Source organism: Ailuropoda melanoleuca, chromosome 3 (genome assembly GCF_002007445.2).
Source record: "Ailuropoda melanoleuca isolate Jingjing chromosome 3, ASM200744v2, whole genome shotgun sequence".
NCBI lineage: Eukaryota > Metazoa > Chordata > Mammalia > Carnivora > Ursidae > Ailuropoda > Ailuropoda melanoleuca.
Window position 1 is genome coordinate 20,982,975 of NC_048220.1, and position 23,965 is coordinate 21,006,939.

Consider the following 23,965-nt stretch of genomic DNA (forward strand, 5'->3'; position numbering starts at 1 on the left):
TAAAAAAAAAAAAAAAAAAAGAAGATGTGGTCCATATATACAATGGAATATTACTCAGCCATCAAAAAGAACATTTTCTCAACATTTGCCGCAACATGGACGGGACTGGAGGAGATAATGCTAAGCGAAATAAGTCAAGCCGAGAAAGACAATTATCATATGGTTTCACTCATTTATGGAACATAAGAAGTAGGAAGATCGGTAGGAGAAGAAAGGGAAGAAGAAAAGGGGAGTAAATAGAAGGGGAATTAACCATGAGAGACTATGGACTCTGGGAAACAAACTGAGGACTTCAGCGGGGAGGGTGGTGGGGGATTGGGATAGGCTGGTGATGGGTATTAAGGAGGGTATGTATTGCATGGTACACTGGGTGTTATACGCAAGTAATGAATCATGGAACTTTACATCAAAAACTAGGGGTGTACTGTATGGTTACTAACATAATATAAAAAAATTATAAAAAAATAAAAAATAATTAAAAAAAGAAAGAAATAATACTAATTCTTTCCAGAAAATTGAAGATGAAGGAGTACTTCCCAACTTGTTCTATGGGCTAGCATTACTCTCATGATAAACTCAGAGACAAACATCACAAAAATAAACAAATGAATAAAAATATAGACCCTCACAAACATTGATGGAAAAATTCTAAAATATTTTTAGCAAATCAAATACATCAACACATAAAAAGAAAAATACACCATAATTCAGTGGGGTTTATCCTGGGATGCAGAGTTGATTTATCATTAGAACATAAGTCAGTATATTACATTCAATTCACAATCATCATCAATTCATCATATTAACAAACGGTAAAAGAAAAGTCCTACTACTATCTCAATAGTTACAAAAAAGTGAATTTGGCAAAAATCCAACATCCATTCCCGATTAGAAACTCTCAAGCATATTAGGAATAGATGGGAACCTCCTCAACCTAAGAAAAACTTATGGCTAAGAGCATATTTAATGGTTAACTACTGAATGCCTTCCCTCAAAATATAGAAACAAGGCAAGGTTGTCTGCTCTCTCCACTCCTCTTTCAGCATTGTACAGAAAAATATAGTCAGTGAAATTAGACAAGGAACAAAAAGGCAACCAGATTAAAAAGGAATAGGTAGGAGTGCCTGCGTGGCTCAGCTGGTTAAGGGTCCAACTCCTGATTTTTTGCTCAAATCAGGATCTCAGTTTCATGAGAATGAGCCCCATGTCAGGCTCCATGCTGAGCACAAAGTCTGCTTGAGATTCTCTATCTGCCTTCCTCTCCCACTGCACCTCCCCCGCCTAAAATAAATAAATACGTAAATAAATAAAATCTTAAAAAAAAAAAAAAAAGGAAGAGGTAAACTTTTTTCCAGAAGACAGCATAATAGCCTACGGCATGATGGAAACTTGTGGGGGGTGGGGAGAACTACCAGAAATAACAATCAAGTTTAGCAAGTTTGCAGTATACTTATTATGAATGGAATGTTTCTATCCCCACAAAACTCTTATGTCAAATCCCTAATTCCCAATTAGACTGTATTTAGAGATAGGCTCTGTGAGAGGGTGATAAAAGGTTAACTGACTTAATAAGGGCAAGGTCCTAATCTGAAAGTGCTGGTGCCCTTTTAAGAGGAGGAAGAAACACCAGAGCACTTTTATACTTCATGCGAAAAGAGAAAAGGCCATGTGAAGTCATAGCAAGAAGGTGGACATCTATAAGTCAGAAGAATGCCCTTCTGGGACCTGAACAGGTTAACACCTTGGTCTTGGACTTTCCAGCCTCCAGGACTGTGAGAAAATAAATTTCTGTTGTGTAAGCCACCCAATCTATCATATTTTATTATGGCAAACCAAACAGACTAATATAATGACCAACACACACACATAAAGTACTTCTATATGCTAGCAATTAATAGGCAGATATTGAAATTAAGAATACCATTTATAATAGTACCAAGAATATGAAATACTTCATCAGTAGGGAAATAATGACATCAGGTAGGAATAATGACCCAAACAGTGAAAACTACAGAATAATTTGGAGAGAAACTAAAGAAGAGCCAAAAAATGGATAGCTATACATCGTTCTTGGGTTGGAAGACTCAATATTGTCATGATATCAATTATTCCCAAATTAATCTGTAGATTCAATGCAATCCTAACCAAAATTTCATCAGGATTTTTTTTTTGGTAGAAATCAACAAGCTGATTCTATTTTTTTTATTATGTTATGTTCATAGAATAACCAAAACAACTGAAAAAGAATAAATTTAGAGGCTAACACTAATTTCAAGAACTATTATAGTGCCTCATTATTCAATACTGTGTGGTACTTACACAAAGATAAACAGTAAAACCTTACACAAACTTGTACAAATACATGGATAACCATTATTCAATAAAGATGGAAAGGCAATACAGTGGAGAAAGAATAACCTCTCAACAAATGTTGTTAGAATAACTGAATGTCTATATGCAAATAAATACACTTGAATCCATACTTCACACCATAAGCAAAAAATTAACTCAGAGGCATTAGTGCAAAATTTTAAAACTTCTAGAAGAAAACGTAGGAGAAAATCTTTGTGACCCTAGGTTAGGCAAAGATTTCTCAGATATGACAACAAAGACATACCCGTGAAAAAAATAAACAAAAAATTGACAAGTTGGACTTCATCAAAGTTAAAAACGTATGTTCTTTAAGTGACATGGTTTTGCAAGAAACTATAGATTTTATTATTCCATTTATAACAAATGTCCAGAAAAGGTTACTCTAGAGACGGAATGTAGATTAGTATTTGCCTGGGGTTGGCCATGAGAACAGGGCTTAACTGTAAATAAGAGTGAAGGATTTGGAAAATGTTCTAAAACTGACAGGTAATTGTGGCAGTACTCCATAAATTTACTAAGAATTACAGAATTATAAACTTGAAATGGGTGAATTTTATGATATGTAAAATAACACAAAAAAGTCTGTTTTTTTATTTTTTAAAAAAGACAGTGGAGTGGATAAAAAGACAAGGTATGGACTAGGAGAATATCTTTCAAAGTATATATCTGATAAAGGATTTGCATTAAGAATATATAAAGAACTGTGAAATTCTACAATAAGAAAATCAACAATTTTTTTAACATGCAAAAGATATGAACAGGTATGTCACCAAAGTAAAAATATAGATGGCAAATGCCAAGCACATGAATATGTGATCAACCATATTGGTCACTAGGGAAATGCAAATTAAAACCAGAGTAAGATATCACTTCATACCAATTGGAAAGGTTAAGATTAAAAGACTGACCATACAAAAGGTTTAGATTAACTTAACTAAAGGTTAAGATTAAAAGACTGAACTAAATGTAGATGAAATGTAGATGGAGAGAAACTACAAGTCTCAAACATTATTGGTGGAAATGTAAAATGGTACCACCACTTTGGAAAACAGTTTGGAAATTTCTGAGGTACTTACCCAAGAGGAAAGAAAATATACATCCATACAGTTAGAGAAGAAATTATTCTGATACTTAATATTTACAGTAAGATTTTATTGAAGATTATTGCAATAGGGTTCACTATGTTGTAAAGCTGAAACTAATGTAACACTGTACGTCAACCATACTTTAAAAAAAAGATGTACTATATGTTGACTAACTGAATTTTAAATTAGAAAAAAAAGAAATTAACCTTTCTCTATTCACACACACAAAAAGACCCTATAATAGGATATTGCAATAGAGGAGAGAAATTGGGCTTAAATCCAAATACAACAAATATAGTTAGGGATTTACAGTTGAGAAGAATGGGGGTGTCAGTGGTTGAAAAATTACTATGAGGAGACAACAGTGTAAAGAGATTCCTGTTAAACTGACCTTATGATATTGTGATTTTTTTAAAAAAGATTTATTCATCTATTTTTAATTGAGAGAGAGAGAGAGCATGAGCCAGGGGAGGGGCGGAGGGAGAGGGAAAGAAACAGAAAATCTCCGGCAGACTCCCTGCTGAGCGCAAGCCTGATGTGAGCCTGATGCAGGGCTTGATCTCAGGACCCTGAGATCATGACCCGAGCTGAAATCAAGAGTCAGCCGCTCAACTGAGTGAGCCACCCAAACACCATAATATTGAGATTTTAAAAAAGAAATATATATTTGGTTTTCATCCCCATTGCCAGCACAGAGCCCCTAAAACCCTTGGAATTTCCTAAGTGATAAGAGCAATAAAGGTGTTTTTGTTAATGTGATAAAACTTTTGGAATGCACCTAAGAATGGGGGCTGGTTGCCAGGGGAATCAATATTGGATTAGAGGGTTGGAACTTTCAGGCCCACCCCATAACCTCCAGGTAGGGGAGAGGAGCTAGAGGTTTACTCGGTTGCCAATGGCCAATGATTTCATCAACCATACCTATGTAATGAAACTGTCACCAGGTATACTCCAAGACCTGACCTTTACTGCTCACCTGCTTGTAGCCACCAACCTTTCTCTACATTTTCCCTTAAGCTCTTTTTTCTAGTTTATCTATTAACCCAGCCAAAGACCCAAGGGGCATAGCAACCTGTGATGGAAACCAAAACAACCCTTCAAGCAATAATGACTGACTGGAGGAAGAGCTCCCATGGCCCAGACCACCCCGACCAGTTTGACCATCACCCCCTCCTCTGACTCATGCTTGCACAGATAAACTATGGAATGACCCACGCAATGACAGTTACCTTTACCTCATTATAATACTAAAATCTCTGCCCAAGGAGGAGCACCAGCCTCATTTGCATAAAATATGATGTATGTATGTATGTATGTATAGCTCCTTGACCTTTCAGCCACACCTTGCCCTATGCCCTATCTCTTCCATGTGGCTATTCCTGAGTTATATTCTTTTATAATACACCAGTAGTCTAGTAAGTAAAATGTTTCTCTGAGTTCTGTAAGCTAGTCCAATAAATTAATAAAATCCAAGGAGGGGATCATGGGAACCTCTGATTTATAGGCAGTTGGTCAGAAGTACAGGTAACAACCTAGACTCGCAAGTGGCATCTCAAGTAGATGGTGGTTTTGTGGAACTAAGCGCTTTGCCTGTGGAATCTGATGCTATCTTCAGGTAGATAGTGTCAAAATTGAGTTAAATTCTAAGATACCCAGCTGATGTCAGAAGCATTGCTTGTTGGAGGTATGGGCAACTCCCCTACACACACACAAACTTCGAAACTGGGTCCAGGAACCCAATTAGACATAAGAGGCCAGAGTGCCAAAGGCAGGCCAGATCAGATCAAGGGTGTGAAATCAGATAGCAAGGGTGGGAGAAAATTCTGGCTAAAACTATACTCAGCAAGGATGAACACAAGGCCTAGTGGAGAAGAGGGCTCAGAGGAGCCTAACTAAAGTTCGAGCAAGGAGAGAATCTTTGTCAATACAAATACTTGTACATGAATGTTCCTAGTAGCTAAATGATCCAAATGTCCATAAACAGGTGAAAGTATAAACTTTTGTATACTATAAATGGAATACTACTTATCAATAAAAAGGACCAAATTACTGATACACTCAACAACATGAATGAATCTCAAAATAATTATTCTGAGTAAATAATGCCAGACCAAAAATTCTCTCTCTCTCTCTTATTTGAATGATCCCAAAACTCTAGAAAATGTAAACCATCTATAATTACAGTAACTAGATCAGTAGTTGCTTGGGGGGCAGGGGCAGGAAGGAAAAAATTATAAAACAGGAGGAGAAAACTTTTGGGTTGACAGATTTTCACGATCTAGATAGTGGTCATGGTTTCACAGCTGCATACATACGTTAAAACTTTCAAATTATAAACTTTAAATATGTGCAGTTAATTGTATGTCAATTATTCCTCAATAAAGATGCTTTTTAAGAGAGGTAATAGTTTCCAGTTCCACCTGGCCTTGTGTTTCCCTACTTAAATTCCATTCCAAGTCCTTATTTCAATCCATTTTTACTTTCCTTCAGCCTCTTACCCTGTATTTTCTTTCTTTCTCTCTCCCGGGAAATTATCCCTCTGTCTCTAGTCTCAGCCTTTTATAATCTGTTCTCCACCTCTGGAGCCAGGAGGACATATGATATCATCCTTGTTCAGAATCCTTTATTGGAATTGCTTAATATGGATTAAAGATAAAGACGCTTTGAGATCTTGGACCTTGTTTATCTTTACAGCCTTGTATCCAGCTTTCTCTCACCATCTGGATTCCCACCCTCATCCCAGAGTCACACTGAAAAGGTCTAGCTATAGTGAACCACTACCTATCCCTCAAGTTTTGCCTTTTTATGTCTTTTTCTCTCCGCCTCTTTCTCTTACTGTATCCTTCTATTTCTCTGTCTGCTCCCACGCCCCTTCTTTCTGGCTCTTTCTCCCCACCCCACTTTCTGTTCACTCTTTTTCTGCTCATCTTCTATCTCTACTCCCACCCCCATGGCTCTTAGTTTTATGAATTTTATATCTTCTTTTTTAATGGAGCATAGTACATTCATATATTCATCCTAACACAATGAAATTGGTGACTACAATTTATATGTATAGATGAAAATAAAGTTTTGGTTTAAAGTAGGCTAACAGTGTTTCCTCTAGTTGTTTAATAGCCCCAAGCCCTGACAATGCAGTGTTCTGACTGTGGCAGCCTAATATTCTTTATTTAGAATTGTAACTGATAGCTGCCTCCTCATGTGGATGATGTTAGCCTCAAATGAGTTACAGATTTCTTAAAGTATCTCATATACAAAGTATCTAATATAACAGTAATAATTTATTATAGTAATTGAAGAAAAAAATTGAAAATACTAACCTCATTTGAAGAGTTTTCTTGCAAATTTGACACAGGAACAATTTCATTTGAATTAACATAATTGCTGACATTTGGAAATAGTTCTTCAAAAGACACTCTCTGCACTGAGGACAAATCAATCTATAAAAAAATATATTACTCTTGTAGAAGTCAAATGGGGCAGAAACAATTATTTTTACATAATTAAAGGTGAAATACTATCTCATTAGAAGCATTTTCTTGGGAAAAAGTACAGAGTTTCTTTCTGAGGTGATAAAAAGATTCTAAAATTGACTCTGGTGATGATTACACATACCTGTGAATGTACTAAAAAATATTGAATTTCACACTCTAAATAGGTGAATTGTATGGTATGTTAATTATACCTCAATAAAGATGTTTTTAAAAAGCCTGCTACAAAAAAAGTGTTAAACATACAGTTACCATGTGACTCAGCAATTCTACTTCCTCTTCTAAGCATATATCCAATACATCTGAAAATACATATTTTTTTAAAAGATTTTATTTATTTATTTGACAGAGAGAGACAGCCAGCGAGAGAGGGAACACAAACATGGAGAGCGGGAGAGGAAGAAGCAGGCTCCTAGCGGAGGAGCCTGATGTGGGACTCGATTCCCGAACGCCGGGATCACGCCCTGAGCCGAAGGCAGACGCTTAACGACTGCGCCACCCAGGCGCCCCTGAAAACACATATTTACACAAAAACTTGTACATGAACATTCATAGCATTATTATTCTTTCAAATGCCCCCAAACTGACAAATTAGTAAACAAAATGTAGTATATCCTTACCATGGGATATTATTCAGCCATAAGTAAGGAAGGAAGTATACATTGTAAAATGGATGAACTTAGAAAACATTACGTTAAGTGAAAGAAGCCAGACACAAAAGGCCACATATTATACAATTCCATTTATATGAAATAGCCAGAATAAGTAAATCTATAAAGAACCATTTTTCCCAGCTTGAAAAACTGATCTTTGCTTAATTCTCATACTCTATTCCACCAGGAACCTGATAAAGGTAACAATGCTAACATTGTTAACGGTAAAAATGATGTCTGATTGAAAAATTGTATCTGGACTAGAAAGAACTATAATTGCACTGTAAATAAATGATAAATTCACTATATGTAAATAAGCCCTACGAAAAGCACCATAGTTTGGATTTCCCTGACTCTTGTAATTTGGCACGTCTCTTGTGGGGACTCTGGAAGCTATGTCTATGTGTATTACAAAAGATACTTGATCTTATCTCCTTGTATCTGAGCTGTACCCAAACTGCTAAGTAAACTGCTCTGTGGACGTCTGTGAAGACCGATCCCACTGAAGAGGAACACCAGTTTCTGCCCTGCTTGTCAGTTGTATTCCTATTGTTTAGTTGAACCTAAGAAGAACTCTGGCTGGATGAGAGCCAAATTATAAAACTCTTCGAAGAAAACAGAGGGGGAAAATTTAATAACATTGAATTTTGCAACAATTTCTTAGCTATGACGCCAAAAGCACAGGAAAAGAAAAAAAGTAGATAAATCAGACTACATAAAAATTAAAGCTTTTGTGCATCAAAGGATACTATCAAGAGAATGAAAAGGTAACCCACAGAATGGGAGAAAATATTTGCCAACCATGTAGCTGATAAAGGGTTAAAATCTAGAATACATAAAAAAAAAAAACTCCTTCAACTCAACAATAAATAAATAAGCAGGTTAAAAAATGGGCAATAGACTTAAACAGACATCTCTTAAAAGAAGATACATAAATGGCCAATAAGCATGTGAAAAGATGCTCAACATCACCAGCCACAAGGGAAATACAAATCAAAACCACAATGAAATACCATCTCACACCCATGAGGATGGCTATTATTTTTAAAAAACACATGGGGCGCCTGGGTGGCACAGCGGTTAAGCGTCTGCCTTCGGCTCAGGGCGTGATTCTGGCGTTATGGGATCGAGCCCCACATCAGGCTCCTCTGCTGTGAGCCTGCTTCTTCCTCTCCCACTCCCCCTGCTTGTGTTCCCTTTCTCGCTGGCTGTCTCTATGTCTGTCGAATAAATAAATAAAAAAAAATCTTTAAAAAAAAAATAAAAAAAATAAAAAACACATAGAAAATAACAAGTGTTGGCAAGGATATAGAGAAATCGGAACTGTTGTGCATTGTTACTGGGAATGTAAAACAGTGCAGCTGCTATGGAAAACAGTGTGTCAGTTTCTCAAAAAGTAAAAAATGAGAATTATCATTTGATCCAGCAATTCCACAAAGAGGTATTTGAACACCTATGTTCAAAGCAGCATTATTCACACTGGCCAAAATGTGGAAGTAACCCAAGTGTCCACAGACAGATGAATAGATAAACAAAATGTGGTATATACATACAATGGAATATATTCAGCCTTTAAAAAGGAAAAGAATTCTGACACATGGCTACCACATGGATGAGACATTATGGGAAATGAAATCTGTCACAAAAGACAAATACTGTATAATTCCAATTATATGAAGTATCTAGAGCAGTCAAATTCAGAGGGTAGAATCGTCGTTGACAGAGACTGAGGGATGGAGAAACGGGAACTTAGTGTTTAATGTATGGAGTTTCAGTTTTGCAAGAAGAAAAACTTTGCGAGAAATTCTGCATGAAAAAAGTGATGGTTGCACAACATGTGAATGTACTTGAACTGTACAGTTAAAAAAAGTTAAAATGGTAAATTTTGGGGGCACCTGCGTAGCTCAGTTAAGCGTCCTATCTTGATTTTGCCTCAGGTCATGATCACAGGGTTGTGAGATGGAACCCCAAGTCTGGCTCTGCACTGAAAGTGGAACCTGCTTAAGATTCTCTCTCCCCTTTGCTCTCTGCCCCTCCCACACCCTGCTCGTGACCCCTCTTCCTCTCTCTCTCTAAAACAAAACAAAACAAAACAAAAAAACCCAAAAAAAACAAAAAAACCCCAAACATTCTTAAAAATGGTAAATTTTATGTTACATACATTTTGTCACAATTAAAAAAAAATGAAAAAACAAAACAAAACGAAACCCTGGTTCGTGCTGCAGTATTCTAATCTTTCTTTTATGTACGGCAGTATATAGAGTACATCCAGTGAAAGCAAGTCTATACAGCAGAAAAACAGATATTATTCCCTATGTAAAATATTCCCCTGGTGTGACAGAAACAGAATAATAGGGAGGAGGGGGAACCAAAACACAGATACTACAAGTGCCAAATGCTAATACTTACCACTAAACCAGCAGTTTGTGAAGATGGAGTACTTGTTAAGAGGCCTCTGCTTTTCTTATCAGGAATGCTAGAATTTGTTCTCTATCAATGTTGTGTGAAATAGGGGATTGAATAGCAGAAATAAATAAACTAATTTAATACAGTAAAAACACAATATCAAATTAGTATACTAGATCATAATGTATCATACTAATAAAACTTTAATGTGCTAATTAAATTTTACACCACTAGACAAGTAATGAATTTTCTGGCTTGAGCTAGGTCAAGCAACTCCTAAGAGTTCTGCATGGCACAAGAACTATACAAGAATACTTTGGGTAAAATCACTCTTAATTTAGGAAGAAAAGCTAATTAAAGTTTTGAACTAGGAAAGGGTGCTTTGATTATCTTTTTTATTGCTAAGAAAATTATTATATTTTTAGCATTTGTTTAATTGCTAGTGTATTATTGCACTTTTTATGGAAAGGAATTATAAGTTATTTATGAAGCTGTTAAACATATATACAATAAGGATAATTGGTTTAAAATACATACATTTAACTATATATAGACACTTCCATTTATGCAATATCAAAATTAGGGAAATTATAAAGACTCATTTTCTATTTCTTGAAGATGCAAAGAGGCAGAGAGACAGGTGGACAAATCAAGAAAGAGTGAGAGAGCAAGAGAAAGACAAGATCAGAGACCTAAAAGTTAGAGAGAAAGCAAGTGATGGGGAAGGAAAGAGGAGGGGAGAGGAGGAAGGAAAGGGAAAAAGAAAGGGAGAGAGGAGACAATGAGAAGACAAAAGAGAGGAACGCTAAGAAGAGAGAGGGCGGGAGAAGAAAGATGGAGAAGATGGAGACCAAAGACTATGAACAGAAAGAATCTGACAGAGAAACAGAGTCAGAAACAGAGAAGGACAGATGGAGAGAGATCAAGACAGAGACAGAAAGAAGAAAGACAGAGCTTGAGTAGAAGAGACAAAAACCGGGGAAAAAGTCAGAGAAGCAGAGCCGTGAAACAGAGTGACAGAGATATTAAAAAAGAGAGAAGACAGATAACCTTATTTCTGGCAATCAGCCATCTTTTCACCTTTTGGATTCCATGAAACAACCAGTCCTCTGATAAATCTCTTCGAATAGGTGTTTATTATATGCTGCCAACTTTGAAACACAGACTCAGATTTGGAACTTGAACGTCATAGGAAAGTTTATGTTATGTTTCTTTTTTCTTTCTTTTCCTCATTTCTTTCACTCTTCCTTTCCTTTCTGGCTTAACATCTCTTAAACTAGTTGTTTTTTCAAGACATAATATGTGATCGTTTATTAGGAAAATTTCTAAACAAAAAATTTTATGGGTATATTTACCTAGCACACTGACTATGTCAGCTCTCTAATTCATTAGCTATTTTATCTTTTAAATTCTTCATCTGAACAACGGGGATTATTCTACCCCTGAGGATTGCTGTGCAAAGGTTACAAATAATTCATGTAAAGAGAACCTGTAGAGTAGGAGATATTCAGTGATAGCTATTATTTATCATTGTGGCTGCCATGGAGGTGTTCTGGTCAGATCTCCTTGAACAAAGAACTGCTGTTCCATTGCAAGGACTGCAGTTAGGTGACAGCCCCCACCCCCACCCCCACATTGCAACTTCTCTGGAATCTGCTTCATCTTTCAGGTCGAGGCCATCTTCTTCTCAGGCAACCCTCAGCAAACGTTTGAGCATAGAAACCAACGTAAGAATCCTGTAATGGACAATCTTTGCTCCAGACCTCGAACTGGGAAAGTTTTTGGCAGATGTGCATTGAGGGCTGAGACTATTCCTGCCCAATGCTGCTTTCTCCCTGCTCCTTTCTCAGGTATTATCCCCTCCAGTACACCACTTGAACTCCATTCTATCTGAATATCTGCTTCCCAGTGGTCCCAAGAGACACAATTATTAACTGACAATCCATTATTTTTAAATCTGCCTGTATATAGCTGTAAATATAAAGCTCTCTGCATTTTTCCCCTAGATTTGTTAAGAAGTTATGCATATCTAAATCTTCCCCAAAAGTACATTTCCTTGGTATAGGCTTTTCAAGAATTAGTTAACAGAAGGTCAGTGCTTACCAATGCAGTTTCCAGGGGCTGAGACAATGGAACTTTGGTAATTGATCTACTAGAAGGAACCTTGATTTTTAGATGACGAGAACTTAACTTTGTTTGCAAATTTGTATCTCTAGGTTCAGGATCTTTTTCAGGCTGAAACAAATTCATATCATGAAAACATTTGTTGCACTTCTCAGATGTCTTATTTTATTGTGATAGAAATATGTTATAATTATTACAATTAAAACAGAGTATATATAAATCATATATAAATATAAATTTATATATATATAATTCTATTGTTATTCCCTCACCTTGCAAAGGGTATCAACTTAAAGATAAATATTTTTGTAAAAAAAGTAAGGTTTTCTATGTATTTAAAAATAAAATCTAAAGACAAAACAGCTTAAAATACACAAACTCGAAAAATTTCCCTACCACATTTAAGGTAACGTCTCCCAAATAGTGTTCTGTAAAAAAATATGATAATGAGATCTATCTATCTTTCAATAGTTAAAACTAAATTTTAGAGAAAACATCAAATACATTTATATAAATGTATTTATTATGTAATAATCTTCATTTAAGAAACCAAAAATACTAAGACATCAGGAAGCTGCAACTACAAAAAAATGTGTTGCTTTACCAATTAATTCCTGACTAAAACTGCACACTGCTGAGTGACTGTTTGTCCTATGTAACCTGTCCAGTGCTTCTGAGATGTATTTATAATGGTATTCCCAGTTTACATATATTCAGCATAACCTAGGAGGTGCAACTGGAGTTGAGTGCTGAAAGAATGACAGTATTTTGAGTTGTGGCTGAGAGGATAAAGAGAAGGTAGAGAGAGGGGAGGGGAGGGGAGGGAAAGAAGGAAGGAAGGGAGCAAGCCAAGGAGCTATAAGGTTCATTTTAACCAAGAAAAGAACAAGGGAAGGGTATGCAGCAAAGAGCAAGGTACTTACTGGCATCTATTGACCCGTTTCTCTCATGTATGCCTTACATGCAGCTTTTTCTCTGACTTCTGTCATTATTCTCAGCAATTTCATCACACAAGTTGATAATCCATCTAACCAACTGGCCTCCCAATTGCTTGACCTCTGCATTCTCAATAATCTTTTCCCTTCATAGCATTTTAGTCACTCCGTAATCAACCACAGCTCTTACCATCAACAGAAATTAGACAATCACCAATTTGAAGAGTTTCTTACATCCTTCCAACCCACGTTCAATTATCTTCATGATATAAAGTCCTCCCTCAATGGAATCTCCAAGTTACTGATCCTACCATTTATCTTCATACATTATCCTTCTCCTGTCATTCCTTCCTCATCTACCACCATCTATCATTATCATTATCCCTTTCTCCTTCTATTACAGATGTCTGACAAACCCCCAACCCCAGATGACTCCTGACATCAACATCTTCTGTACCTCCACTGCAACTAAGCGCTGGGAAAATCATACAATCAGGCATATCAAAGTCACCACAAACTCAAAAGGAAAAATCATGAATGGCAATGTTTCTATAATTCTCTGGCTTCTCATTATTATTTCACGCTCATCCCATTGTCCTTAAACCTCTAGCCTCCTTCCCTCTACCATTCTCAGCTAACAGCCTTATCTCACGCTCCCCCACAACTATAGAAGAAATCAAAAGACTCAATTTTGGGGACCTGGTGCAAACTGAAAACGTGGGGCCTCTTGTTTAAGAAAACTATTAAAAATGTCAAGGCAACAGCAGAGCATTAAATGAAATGTGAGGTCCTTCTAAGCACAAAGCCCATGCTGCTACCACTACCTTTACAAATATAGCACAATAGTAATATCCCTCCTCTTTTAAAGGCCAGTCCCTCCTCTTGTATTCTGGATCCCGTCTTTCCACATCTTTTCAAAGACTTCCCTCTTCCACATAATAGTATATAGAATTTGGGAGGTTTTGTGAAATAGCTTTGCGGAGATATAATTTCACATACCATAAAATTCACTCATTTTAAGAGTAAAATTCAATGGTTTTCAGTATATTCATTTTTTATTTTTATTTATTTTTTAATTTAAAATTCAGTTAACATACAGTGAAATACTGGTTTCTGGAGTAAATTCAGTGATTTATTACTTCATAAAACACCCAGTGCTCATCACAAGAAGTGCCCTCTTTAATATCCATCATCCATCGAGTCCATCCCCCACTGAGGGTCCCTACATCAACCCTCAGTTTGTTCTTTATTGTTAAGGGTCACTAATGGCTTGTGTCCCTCTCTCCTTTTTTTCTCTTTTCCTCCTTTCCATATATTCATCTGATTTCTTACTTAAATACCACATATGGTATTTATCTTTCTCTGACTTATTTCACTTAGCATACTACACTCTAGTTTCATCCATGTTGTTACAAATGGCAAGATTTCAACCTTTTTGTTGGCTGACTGATATTCCTGTGTGTGTGTGTGTGTGTGTGTGTGTGTGTGTGTGTGTGTGTGTGTAGTGCACGAGCATTACATCTTCTGTATCCATTCATCAGTCAACAGACATTTGGGCTCTTTCCATAATTTGGCTATTATTGATAACACTGCTATAAACATTGTGGTCCATGTACCCCTGAAGTCTGTATTTCTGTATCCTTTGGGTAAATACCTAGTAGTGCAATTGCTGTATCACAGTGTAGTTCTATCTTTAACTTTTTGAGGAACCTCCAAACTGTTCTCCAGAGTGGCTGCACCCGTTTGCATTCCCACCAACAGTGCACGAGGATTCCCCTTCCTCTGCATCCTCACCAACACCTGTTATTTCTTGTGTTGTTAATTTTAGCCATTCTGACAGGTTTGAGTTAATATCTCATCATGGTTTTGATTTGTATTTCCCTGATGATGAGTGATATTGAACATCTTTTCATGTGTCTATAAGCCATCTGGATTATTTTCCATAATTTTATCTTCTATATCATTGACTCACTCCTCTGCTTCATCCATCCTCATTTTTATGGCTTCCACTTGGGATTGCATCTCAGTTATAGCATTTTTATTTTCAGCCTGACTAGATTTTAGTTCTTTTAATCCGGCAGTAAGGGATTCTCTAGTATCTTCTATGCTTTTTTCAAGCCCAGCTAGTATCCTTATAATCTTTGTTTTAAATTCTAGTTCAGATATATTACTTATATCTGTATTGATTAAATCCCTGGCCATGAGTACAATCTCTTGTTCTTCCTTTTGGAGCAAATTTCTCCATCTCGTCATTTTGTCCAGAAAAGAAAAGAAGAAAACAAAACAAAACAAAACAAAAACCAACAACAACAAAACTAGATCCTGGGTGTGTTTTGCTCTGTTTGTCAAAAGAATTTTCCAAAAGGTGGTCACCTTCCTATTTGTAGACTTGCAGTTTTTGTTCTCAGACCTCCGACTGATTTCTTGGGTGTTTGGAATGATTTGATAACTATCTAGCTGTATTAGAGGGACAAGACAAGCTTAGGGTCACCCTAATCCTCTGCCATCTTAATTCCTCCTCCACCATAGCCTAATTTAGAACATTTTTGTTCCCCCTAAAAGAAACTCCACATCCTTTAGCAATAAATCTCCCTTCTATCCCCCACTAGGCCTATGTAACCACTAATCTTTATATATTTGCCTACCCTGGACACTTGTTATAAACCGAATTATATAATATGTGGTCTTTTTGACCAGCTTCTTTGTTTTTCAAGGTTCATCCAAGTTGTAGGGTGCAACAGTTATTATTATTATAATTTGTTATTGTCTGTTTTGTCAATTATAGTCAAATGGATATGAAGTAATATCTCATTGTGGTTTTGATTTGCATTTCCCTAATGACTAATAATACTGAGCATCTTTTCATGTGCTTATTGGCCATTTGTATATCTTGATTGGATAAAAATAGGGAAGTTCTTATACACCTGCATCCCGAGGATGATGAAACTATAGTCAGGAACCACCTACTAGAAGCATAACTTTGAGAAGGAACAGATCATACAAGAGCATAAGAAATGGCATTTAATCAAGATGTGACATATTTAAATGATAATATCCTTGATTTGTATAGAGGTGTGTGTGTGTACGTGTGTATGTGAATTGATGGAGTATGAAATTGAGATAGTTTACATGTAAGCCAGAAAGGGAAATGCAACAAGGAGGAAGTGAGGAAGCACGGAAAAGTAAACAGAAAGTAAGGGGAAGATGTTTTATTGTTTCAGGCTAAAAAAGTGAAATTCAGGCCAACTTCAACTAGATCTCTAGGTCATAGAGGCTCAAGTTGCCTACTGGGTAATATTCAGCTATCTCCTCTTCCTCACTTCCTCAGTTAGCCCTCAAAATGATTAGCCTTCAAAATTATTAGCTCTCAAAAATGATTTGAGAGCCCTCAAAATGATTCAGTAAACACAACAAAACATGTTTCCTCCGACTCTGCCTCTTCTTCTAGTTACTGTGCTTCTTCCTAATTTCCCTTCAGAGTCAAGTTCTATACATAATCATTACTACCTCATTTTCTTTTTCCCCACATTCAATGAGGAAAAATTGACAAAATAGTTGTATATAACTAAATGAATGACTTATGAATGAATCATTACCATTATTAGGATAGTTAATCCTATACCGACACATTATTTTCCTTCTCCCTGAAGAAATTCCTTTAATATTTCTTACAAGGCAGGCTGACTGGCAAGAAATTACAATTATTGTTTGTCTGAGAAAGTCTTTAATTCTCCCTCATTTTGAAGGGTAATTTCGTGAGGTATAGAATTCTAGGTTGGTGGGGTTTTTTCTCTCAGGACTTTAAATATTTCATTTCACTCTTTTCTTGCATGATGGTTTCTAAGGAGAGATCTTAATTCTTACCTTTGCTCTTCTATAGGCAAGGCGTTTTTTCCCTCTAGCTTCTTTCAAGATTTTTTTCTTTCTTTCTTTCAAGATGTTGAATATAATAAAGCTAGGTGTAGTTTTGAGGGCATGTATCCTGCTTGGTATTCTCTCAACTTCCTGAATCTATGATTTGGTATCTGACATTAATTTTGGGAAATTTTCAGTCATTATTGCTTCAAATATTGTTCCTGTTCCTTTCTCTGTCTCTTCTCTTTCTGGAAGTCCAATTGTGTGTTTGTCACACCTTTTGTAGTTTTCCCACAGTTCTTGAATATTCTGTTCTTTTTTTTCTGTCATTTTCCTCTTTGTTTTTCAGTTTTGGAAGCTTCTACTGTCATATCCTCAAACTCAGGTATTCTTTCCTCACTATCTCCTACTCACTACAGTCTACTAATGAGTCCATCAAAAGCGTTCCTCATTCTTGCTATAGTATTTTTGATCTCTAACATTTCTTTTTTGATCTTTCTTAGAATTTCCCTCTCTCTGTTTATATTATTCATCTGTTCTGGCATGTTGTCTACTTTGTCCTATAATTCCCTTAGCATATTAATCATAGTTGTTTAAAATTCTGGTCTGATCATTCTAATACTACTGCCATATCTGACTCTGGTTCTGAGGTCTATTCAGTTTCCTCGAACTGTGGTATTTTTGCCTTTTAATAAGCCTTGTAATTTTTTGCTAAAAGGTAGACAAGATGTACTGGGTAATGGGAGCTGTGGTGGATAGGCCTTTAGTAAGGTGGCAAGGTTTAAGTCATAGTGTTATGATTAGGTCTTTTTTGTTGAGCCTTTATCCCTGGAGGGTAAAATTCACCAGTATTTCTTAGTCCCCCACCTCCTTAGGTGGGACAGGACAGCTAGAGAGAGCTGTATCTGGATATTTCCATTGTTCCATGTGGAAGGCTAGAGAGAGCTGGAATTGGAGTATTTTCCTTTCTTCATTCGAAAAAGCAGAGCTGGCTGAAGTTGGGTATTTCCCTTCCCCAAGGTAGGTCAGGCTCTAGTAAAACCTCAACAAGTTAGGCTCTGGTAAAATATATTCTTCTGAGGAAAGGCTTTGTTAGGAACAGAATACTCCAGTATACTTCAAAATGGTTCTTTTCCCCTTATCATTACCAAAAGCATGAGGGAACTTTTCTCAGATATTGACTGTGAGGATCTGGTAGAGGTCCTTCCTAAAGGAAAAACTCAAAAAAGTGTGGAGGCCCCCTGATGACTGTCCCTCTTGAGTTTTTAACTCTCAGCATTGTCCTCACCGAGCATCTAACAACTGATCAATCACGCCAGCACTGGTTTTCCCATCTTAGCACTGGTTCTCAGGGAGGTTTCTGTTCAAGCGTTCTTGCTCCAATAAGTCATGATTCTCTGTATCTACCTGTCTATCTTTCCAAGTATTAGTGCAGCACTTTGGCCTATGACCTTATTTATCTGATATATCTAAAAAGATTTGTTGATTTTTAACTTTGTTCAAGTTTTTTTTTTTTTTAAAGATTCATTTATTTTAGAGAGAGAGAGTGTGTGAGCATGGGGGGTAGAGGCAGAGGGAGAGGGAGTCTCAGACAGACTCTGCACAGAGCCCGGAGCCCAACACGGGGCCTGATCCCATGATCCCAACACCAAACCCGAAACAAAAAGTCAGACACTCAACTGACTGCACCACCCAGGCACCCCTTTGTTCAGGTTTTTACTTGTTAGGCCAGAGTGGTGACTTCTAAGTTCCTTACATGCTAGACCAGAAACTGGAAGTCCTCCAATTTTGCAAAGTTCTTTATAACGCTGGGATTTCAAGCAACATTCAGGATTGTTAACCACTCCTCCTTTTAGCAGTAAATATTGTTGTCTCTTGGTTTTTATGATACCATATTCTGTTCATTTTCTTCCTTTTCTCTGTCTACACTTTTCTACCTGACTATAGAGTATTCCAAGGAATGATCCTGGACCCTTTTCTCTTCCTCACTCTATAGAAACTCATTCTTTCTTAGGTGTTTTCATCTATTTCTATAAACTTAAAGTTATCTAGGGCACTGTATACTTATATTCTGCTTTTCTAACCTGCAGATTTATAGCCAACGGTCCTTACAACATTTTCATTTTCACGTACCCTCAGACCTCCTGCCTCTCCTATCATGCTAAAGAGCACCTTTGTCCACCAAAGCTGCTTAGGACAGAAACCTAGAAGTCTTTTTTGGCACCTCACTCCTTCATCTTCTACCTCCAATTCATGATCTCTACAGGGAAAATTATCTTGAATCCATACATATTTCCCATCTCTTTTACAAAATATCCTTGTCAAGGCCACCACAATCTTGCATCTAAAGGATCTGTAACTTCATACTAAGGAATCTTCCTACTGAGACTCTTGCCCTTTTCCAATTTTTTTACCCAATGTATACAATGACAGTAAAGTGTAGTGGAAAGAATACAGACTTAAGATCCAGAAAGACCTGCCACAAATTAATAACTAAACCTCATTTTTTTAGCTATAAAATAGGTGAAAACAAAGCAAAACAAACAAAAAACTCCTTTTCCTGCTTACCATTGAATAATCACTCAAAGTGTAGCTCCTGTCTCAAATTTCTCCCCAAAGACCTATAGATTCTAGGCCTAATGTACTCCTCAGCAGAAAATACTGCTCTAGCTACACAGCAAATGTTTTATTTTTACTTTAAATTAATGTTTAATAGACATCCAACTATCCAAGAGGAATTTGGAAAAACTGTAAACTTTAATTCTCTTTCATTAAACTTATATACATTCATATTACAGTAATGTAATCTAATTACTAAATTCAAAAACTGAAATTATTGACTTAAATAGCTGAAAAATAATTCCTATAAAACTATTAAGAATATGTCCTATATTAATGAAATTTATGATTTATGTAGTTTTTCTGCTTCAACACTTGCTTTTTTCTTTGTTTTTTCAGGGGCTGAAGGGTAAGTTTGCTCAGCAAGTAAAACTTCACAAGCTGCATTATCTGTAAAGAAAAAGATGCTTCAATATTTTAATTATTTAACCTCTCACTAACTGTATGTACAGAAAGTAGAACTCAAATTTGGGGAAAAAAACACACCCTGATTTTAATGACTGTGTCTTTGAAATAGTTCTAGAAGAAAAGCTTAATATATGTTGAATAACCTGACTTACTACAGATGGAGCTTTATTTGAAGAGCTCCATGTTTCATAGGAGTAAATAAGTTCTATGTAAAATATTTACTTTTCATTTAGTACAGAAGGTTGCATGTAATTAAAATTCTTCATTTATTATCCTTCCATTTCCACTCTCCTGTATTTTCAGTCTCTCCCTTTTTACTGCAAATTTTCTATTAGTATTTAAAATATAATCAGGACTCTTTGATCTTACCAGAAACTTTATCTGTACCCTATACTCCTTCCTGCTACTTCCTTTCTCTCCTCTTCTCCATGGTCATGTTTCTTCAAAGAGCTGTCCACATATACTCACATAAATTCCTCTCCTCCTGTTCACTTCCAAACCCACAGCAATCTAGTTTCAGGTCCCATCTTTATGAACAGAAACCTTTCCTGTCCTACCTTACTGGACATCAGTACAATAAACAAACATGAATATTTTCCCTCTGACCCCTTTTATGGATCCTCTTCAGTCCTGACTCTTCCCTTTTTTTCACTCTCCAGGCTCAATTCAAGGCAACAAATATCTAGTCTGCTATGTGCCAGTGTTACTGAGTATTGCACATTTGGCTTTTATTCTTAACACTAGTACCTTGCTTTAAGTCAACACAAGATTTCCCCTTGAATTATTTCAATAGCTTTTCAATTCAGCTTCCTCTGCAGTCCACTGCCCACCTAATAAACCTAAAACACAAGTTTAATATCATCTGCTTAAAACTCTTCCAAGGCTTTCCATTGTACTCAAGTTAAAACTCAAGCTTCTTAACTCTGCATATAAAATCCTGGTTTTTATGATCACTGCCTGTATAATTCTATATTCCCAGCCTCACTGCAGAGGCTAAAAGGTTGCTAGATGTAATACAGGATACCCACTTAAATTTGAATTTCAGATAAACAAATAATTTTTTAGTAGAAGTGTTTACTGTGTACTAGTACAAGCATGTACAATATTTATGACATAATTATATTAAAAATTATTTGCTGTTTATATGAATTCAAATTTAACTGAGCATTCTGTACCTTTATTTGCTAAATTTGGCAACACTTGAGAATACTCACTCCACTCTTCTTCATCTCCTAAGGTAGAGGGAAGTAGTAGGTTTGAGAGTTTAGTAAGAGATGAAATTGGTACCAAGATTTGGTAATAGATGAAACGAGGGAAGTAACAAAGAGGAAGGTGTCAAGGATGATCTCATGCTTCTGGTCTGCTAAGCTACATTTGCTAACTAAGATGGAGGACACTGGTAGAAGACCAGGTTAGGTCTTGGTCGTGACAATTTTCAGTTCTCAACGTTCGCTTTTTTTAATGTCTTGGTAACTTATGTTACAGTTACTTCTAGATGTTGGAGTGTTCCATTTACATTCTTTTTGCATGTTTGTTTTCTCTTCCACTTCCTAGGTGATCGCATCTAATCCTATGGCTTTAAAACATCTATATTCTTGACTCTAGATATTTATTTACAGCTCCAGTCTCTGCCCTAAACTCCAGGCTTCATGTCACAAACTGCTTTCATGACATCTCTATTTGAAGGCTAATAAGCCTCTCAATGTTTTAATATTTTTTTGAAGCACTCCACATACACAGTAATGGGCAAAAATCTTAAATGTATATGTATTCACTGATATAGTTACCACCCAAATCAAGATATAAAATATTTCCAACACCCCAGAAGTTTCCTATATGTTCTTTCCCAGTCAGGACTCTCTTTCCAAAGGCTACCACTATTCTTACTTCTATTACCTAAAACACTCTTGCCTGTTCTTGAACTTCATATATACAGAATTACACAATACATACATGTTTGTGTCTGCATGAAACATTAAGTACATGAGTAGACAAATCAAATCTAATGTAGAAACCAAATTCTCTTAATCAGTCTCCCAACTTGCTCTGTCCTCCAGTGCTCCCGTCTCAAGAAATGATACCATTATTCATTCACTTGCTTAAACCAATAATTTTAGACTCATCCTTATCTTCTACTTTTCTCTCTTATCCAACATCCAGCCTCATCAGAAAATTCTGCTTTAAAATATATTCTGAATCAGACCACTGCTCCCACTTTAGTTTCATACATCACTATCTGACCACAAAGGGTCTCTTTGTTTCCACTTGCCGTCTTAGTCTATTCTCCACATGGTAGCCAGTGTGATAATTCAAAATACGTATCTAATTATGTCATCCCTTTGCTCTAAGATGTGTTTCTTGGAACATTAAGAATAAAATCCCTACTTCTTACGATGGCGTAGAAGACTCTACATTATACCATTTGATTACACCCTTAACACAATTGAAATCATTTTTTTTTTTTTTTTTTACTCATCTTCCTCCAGTCATTCTAACCTCTTTTCTATTCTTCAAACATGCAGAGCTCATTCCCATCTCCTGGCCTTTTCTCTTGCTCCCTTTGCTAAGCATGCTCTGTCACAGGTTTTCATATGATCCACTCCTGCACTTCATTCAAGCTCTGTACAAATGTAATCTCCTCAGAGAGGCCTATCCTATTACCTTGTCTAAAATAGCATCCCTAGTCACACTCTGTTTTTATCTGCTTTATTTTCTTTCAATACTCTTATTCCTGACATTGTTGTATATTTACTTGTTTAACTGTTTATTATCTTTCTTCCTCTACTATAACATAGCTCTGTTAGGGCAAGGACTCTGTCATGTTCCCCAGCAACTAAAATACTTCGTGTTATACTGTAGGTGATTAATAAATATTTGTTGAATGAATGGAATTATTGAATGGTGTGATGAGGTGTCTCTGAAATATCTAAGGGGAGATGTTTAGAAGGTACCTGCATATAAGCGTCCTAGCCTCAGAGAAGAGTCTTTAATGAAAGAAAACTTGGAAACCCTACTTTTTATAGGACACCTATACATATCAGGGGGTAAATTTTTAAAAGATTAAAATCTAAGAACTAGCCTTGAAGAACTCCCACATTTAATCACTAATAGTGGTAGATAAGATAGCAAAGGAGCAGGAGTCACCTGAGAAATAATTTCTTGTTTGTCTCCATGATTAGACTATTTTCTAACATTGAGTAAAAAACATGACATACAATTGGAACAAAGATGGATTTGTTGAATTAAGGAAGTAAAAAATATCTCTTGAGCAAGATGTGATTTAATTTTAAATTTCAGATCAATCAACCACATAAAAGTAAGAATACAAAAGCATACATAATTCCAGAATCACTATTCTCCCTTACTACCAGGCCTTATAAAAAACATTTTCTACAGCCAAAGCAAAACTTTTCATTGGGCAAGACCTAAGTAAAATCATGATTGTTTTTGGTACTCTTACCAATTTCCCTTTCATAATCTCTTTTCTCTTGTTCATAAATGCCCTTACTCTTGTATCTATAAAACAAATCCCCCTGCTAATGTTCACCCTCCAGGGTATTAGATGCTAACCACTCCTTTAAAAGATGTGTGCTTTTCCAAGTTTCATTTTTATCACTTGATTAATTTCCCTCAGAACAGCAACTACTTTAATTATTTTTATACCCATAACTCCTAACATAAAACCTGGCATGTAGAAAATACTCATTAAGAGCATTTCTTTAAGTGAAGATTATGTAAAAAAATTTTTTTGTTTATAGAAACATACCTATTAAGAGCAAAACCAGCCATTCTTCAAGTTTACCCAAAAACAGATGCTATAAAACTTGATTTAGGAAATAAAAATAGCAATCTGAGATATAGCATGTAATAATAAGGTCGGAAATGTTCAGCTAAGTTTATCCTAATAATAAACTAAATCATAGAGTGTCTATAATGCAAGATACTATGTTGATTTTTATTTTCAATCATCATACATAATTCCAATATATCTGTTTATTGATTATCTTCTGTTCCTA

General features: G+C 36.0%; 1 protein-coding gene across 1 annotated transcript in view; it reads right to left on the reverse strand.

The window, feature by feature from the left end:
• MEIKIN (meiotic kinetochore factor) overlaps nucleotides 1–23,965 on the reverse strand; it is a 62,540-nt gene that overhangs the window by 3,692 nt on the left and 34,883 nt on the right. Inside the window, exons 9-11 of the mRNA XM_034655732.1 lie at nucleotides 19,861–19,931; nucleotides 10,012–10,092; nucleotides 6,779–6,898 (exon numbers count right to left, since the gene is read on the reverse strand). Coding sequence (XP_034511623.1) covers nucleotides 6,779–6,898; nucleotides 10,012–10,092; nucleotides 19,861–19,931 — 272 coding nt within the window. The remainder of the gene's footprint in view (nucleotides 1–6,778; nucleotides 6,899–10,011; nucleotides 10,093–19,860; nucleotides 19,932–23,965) is intronic.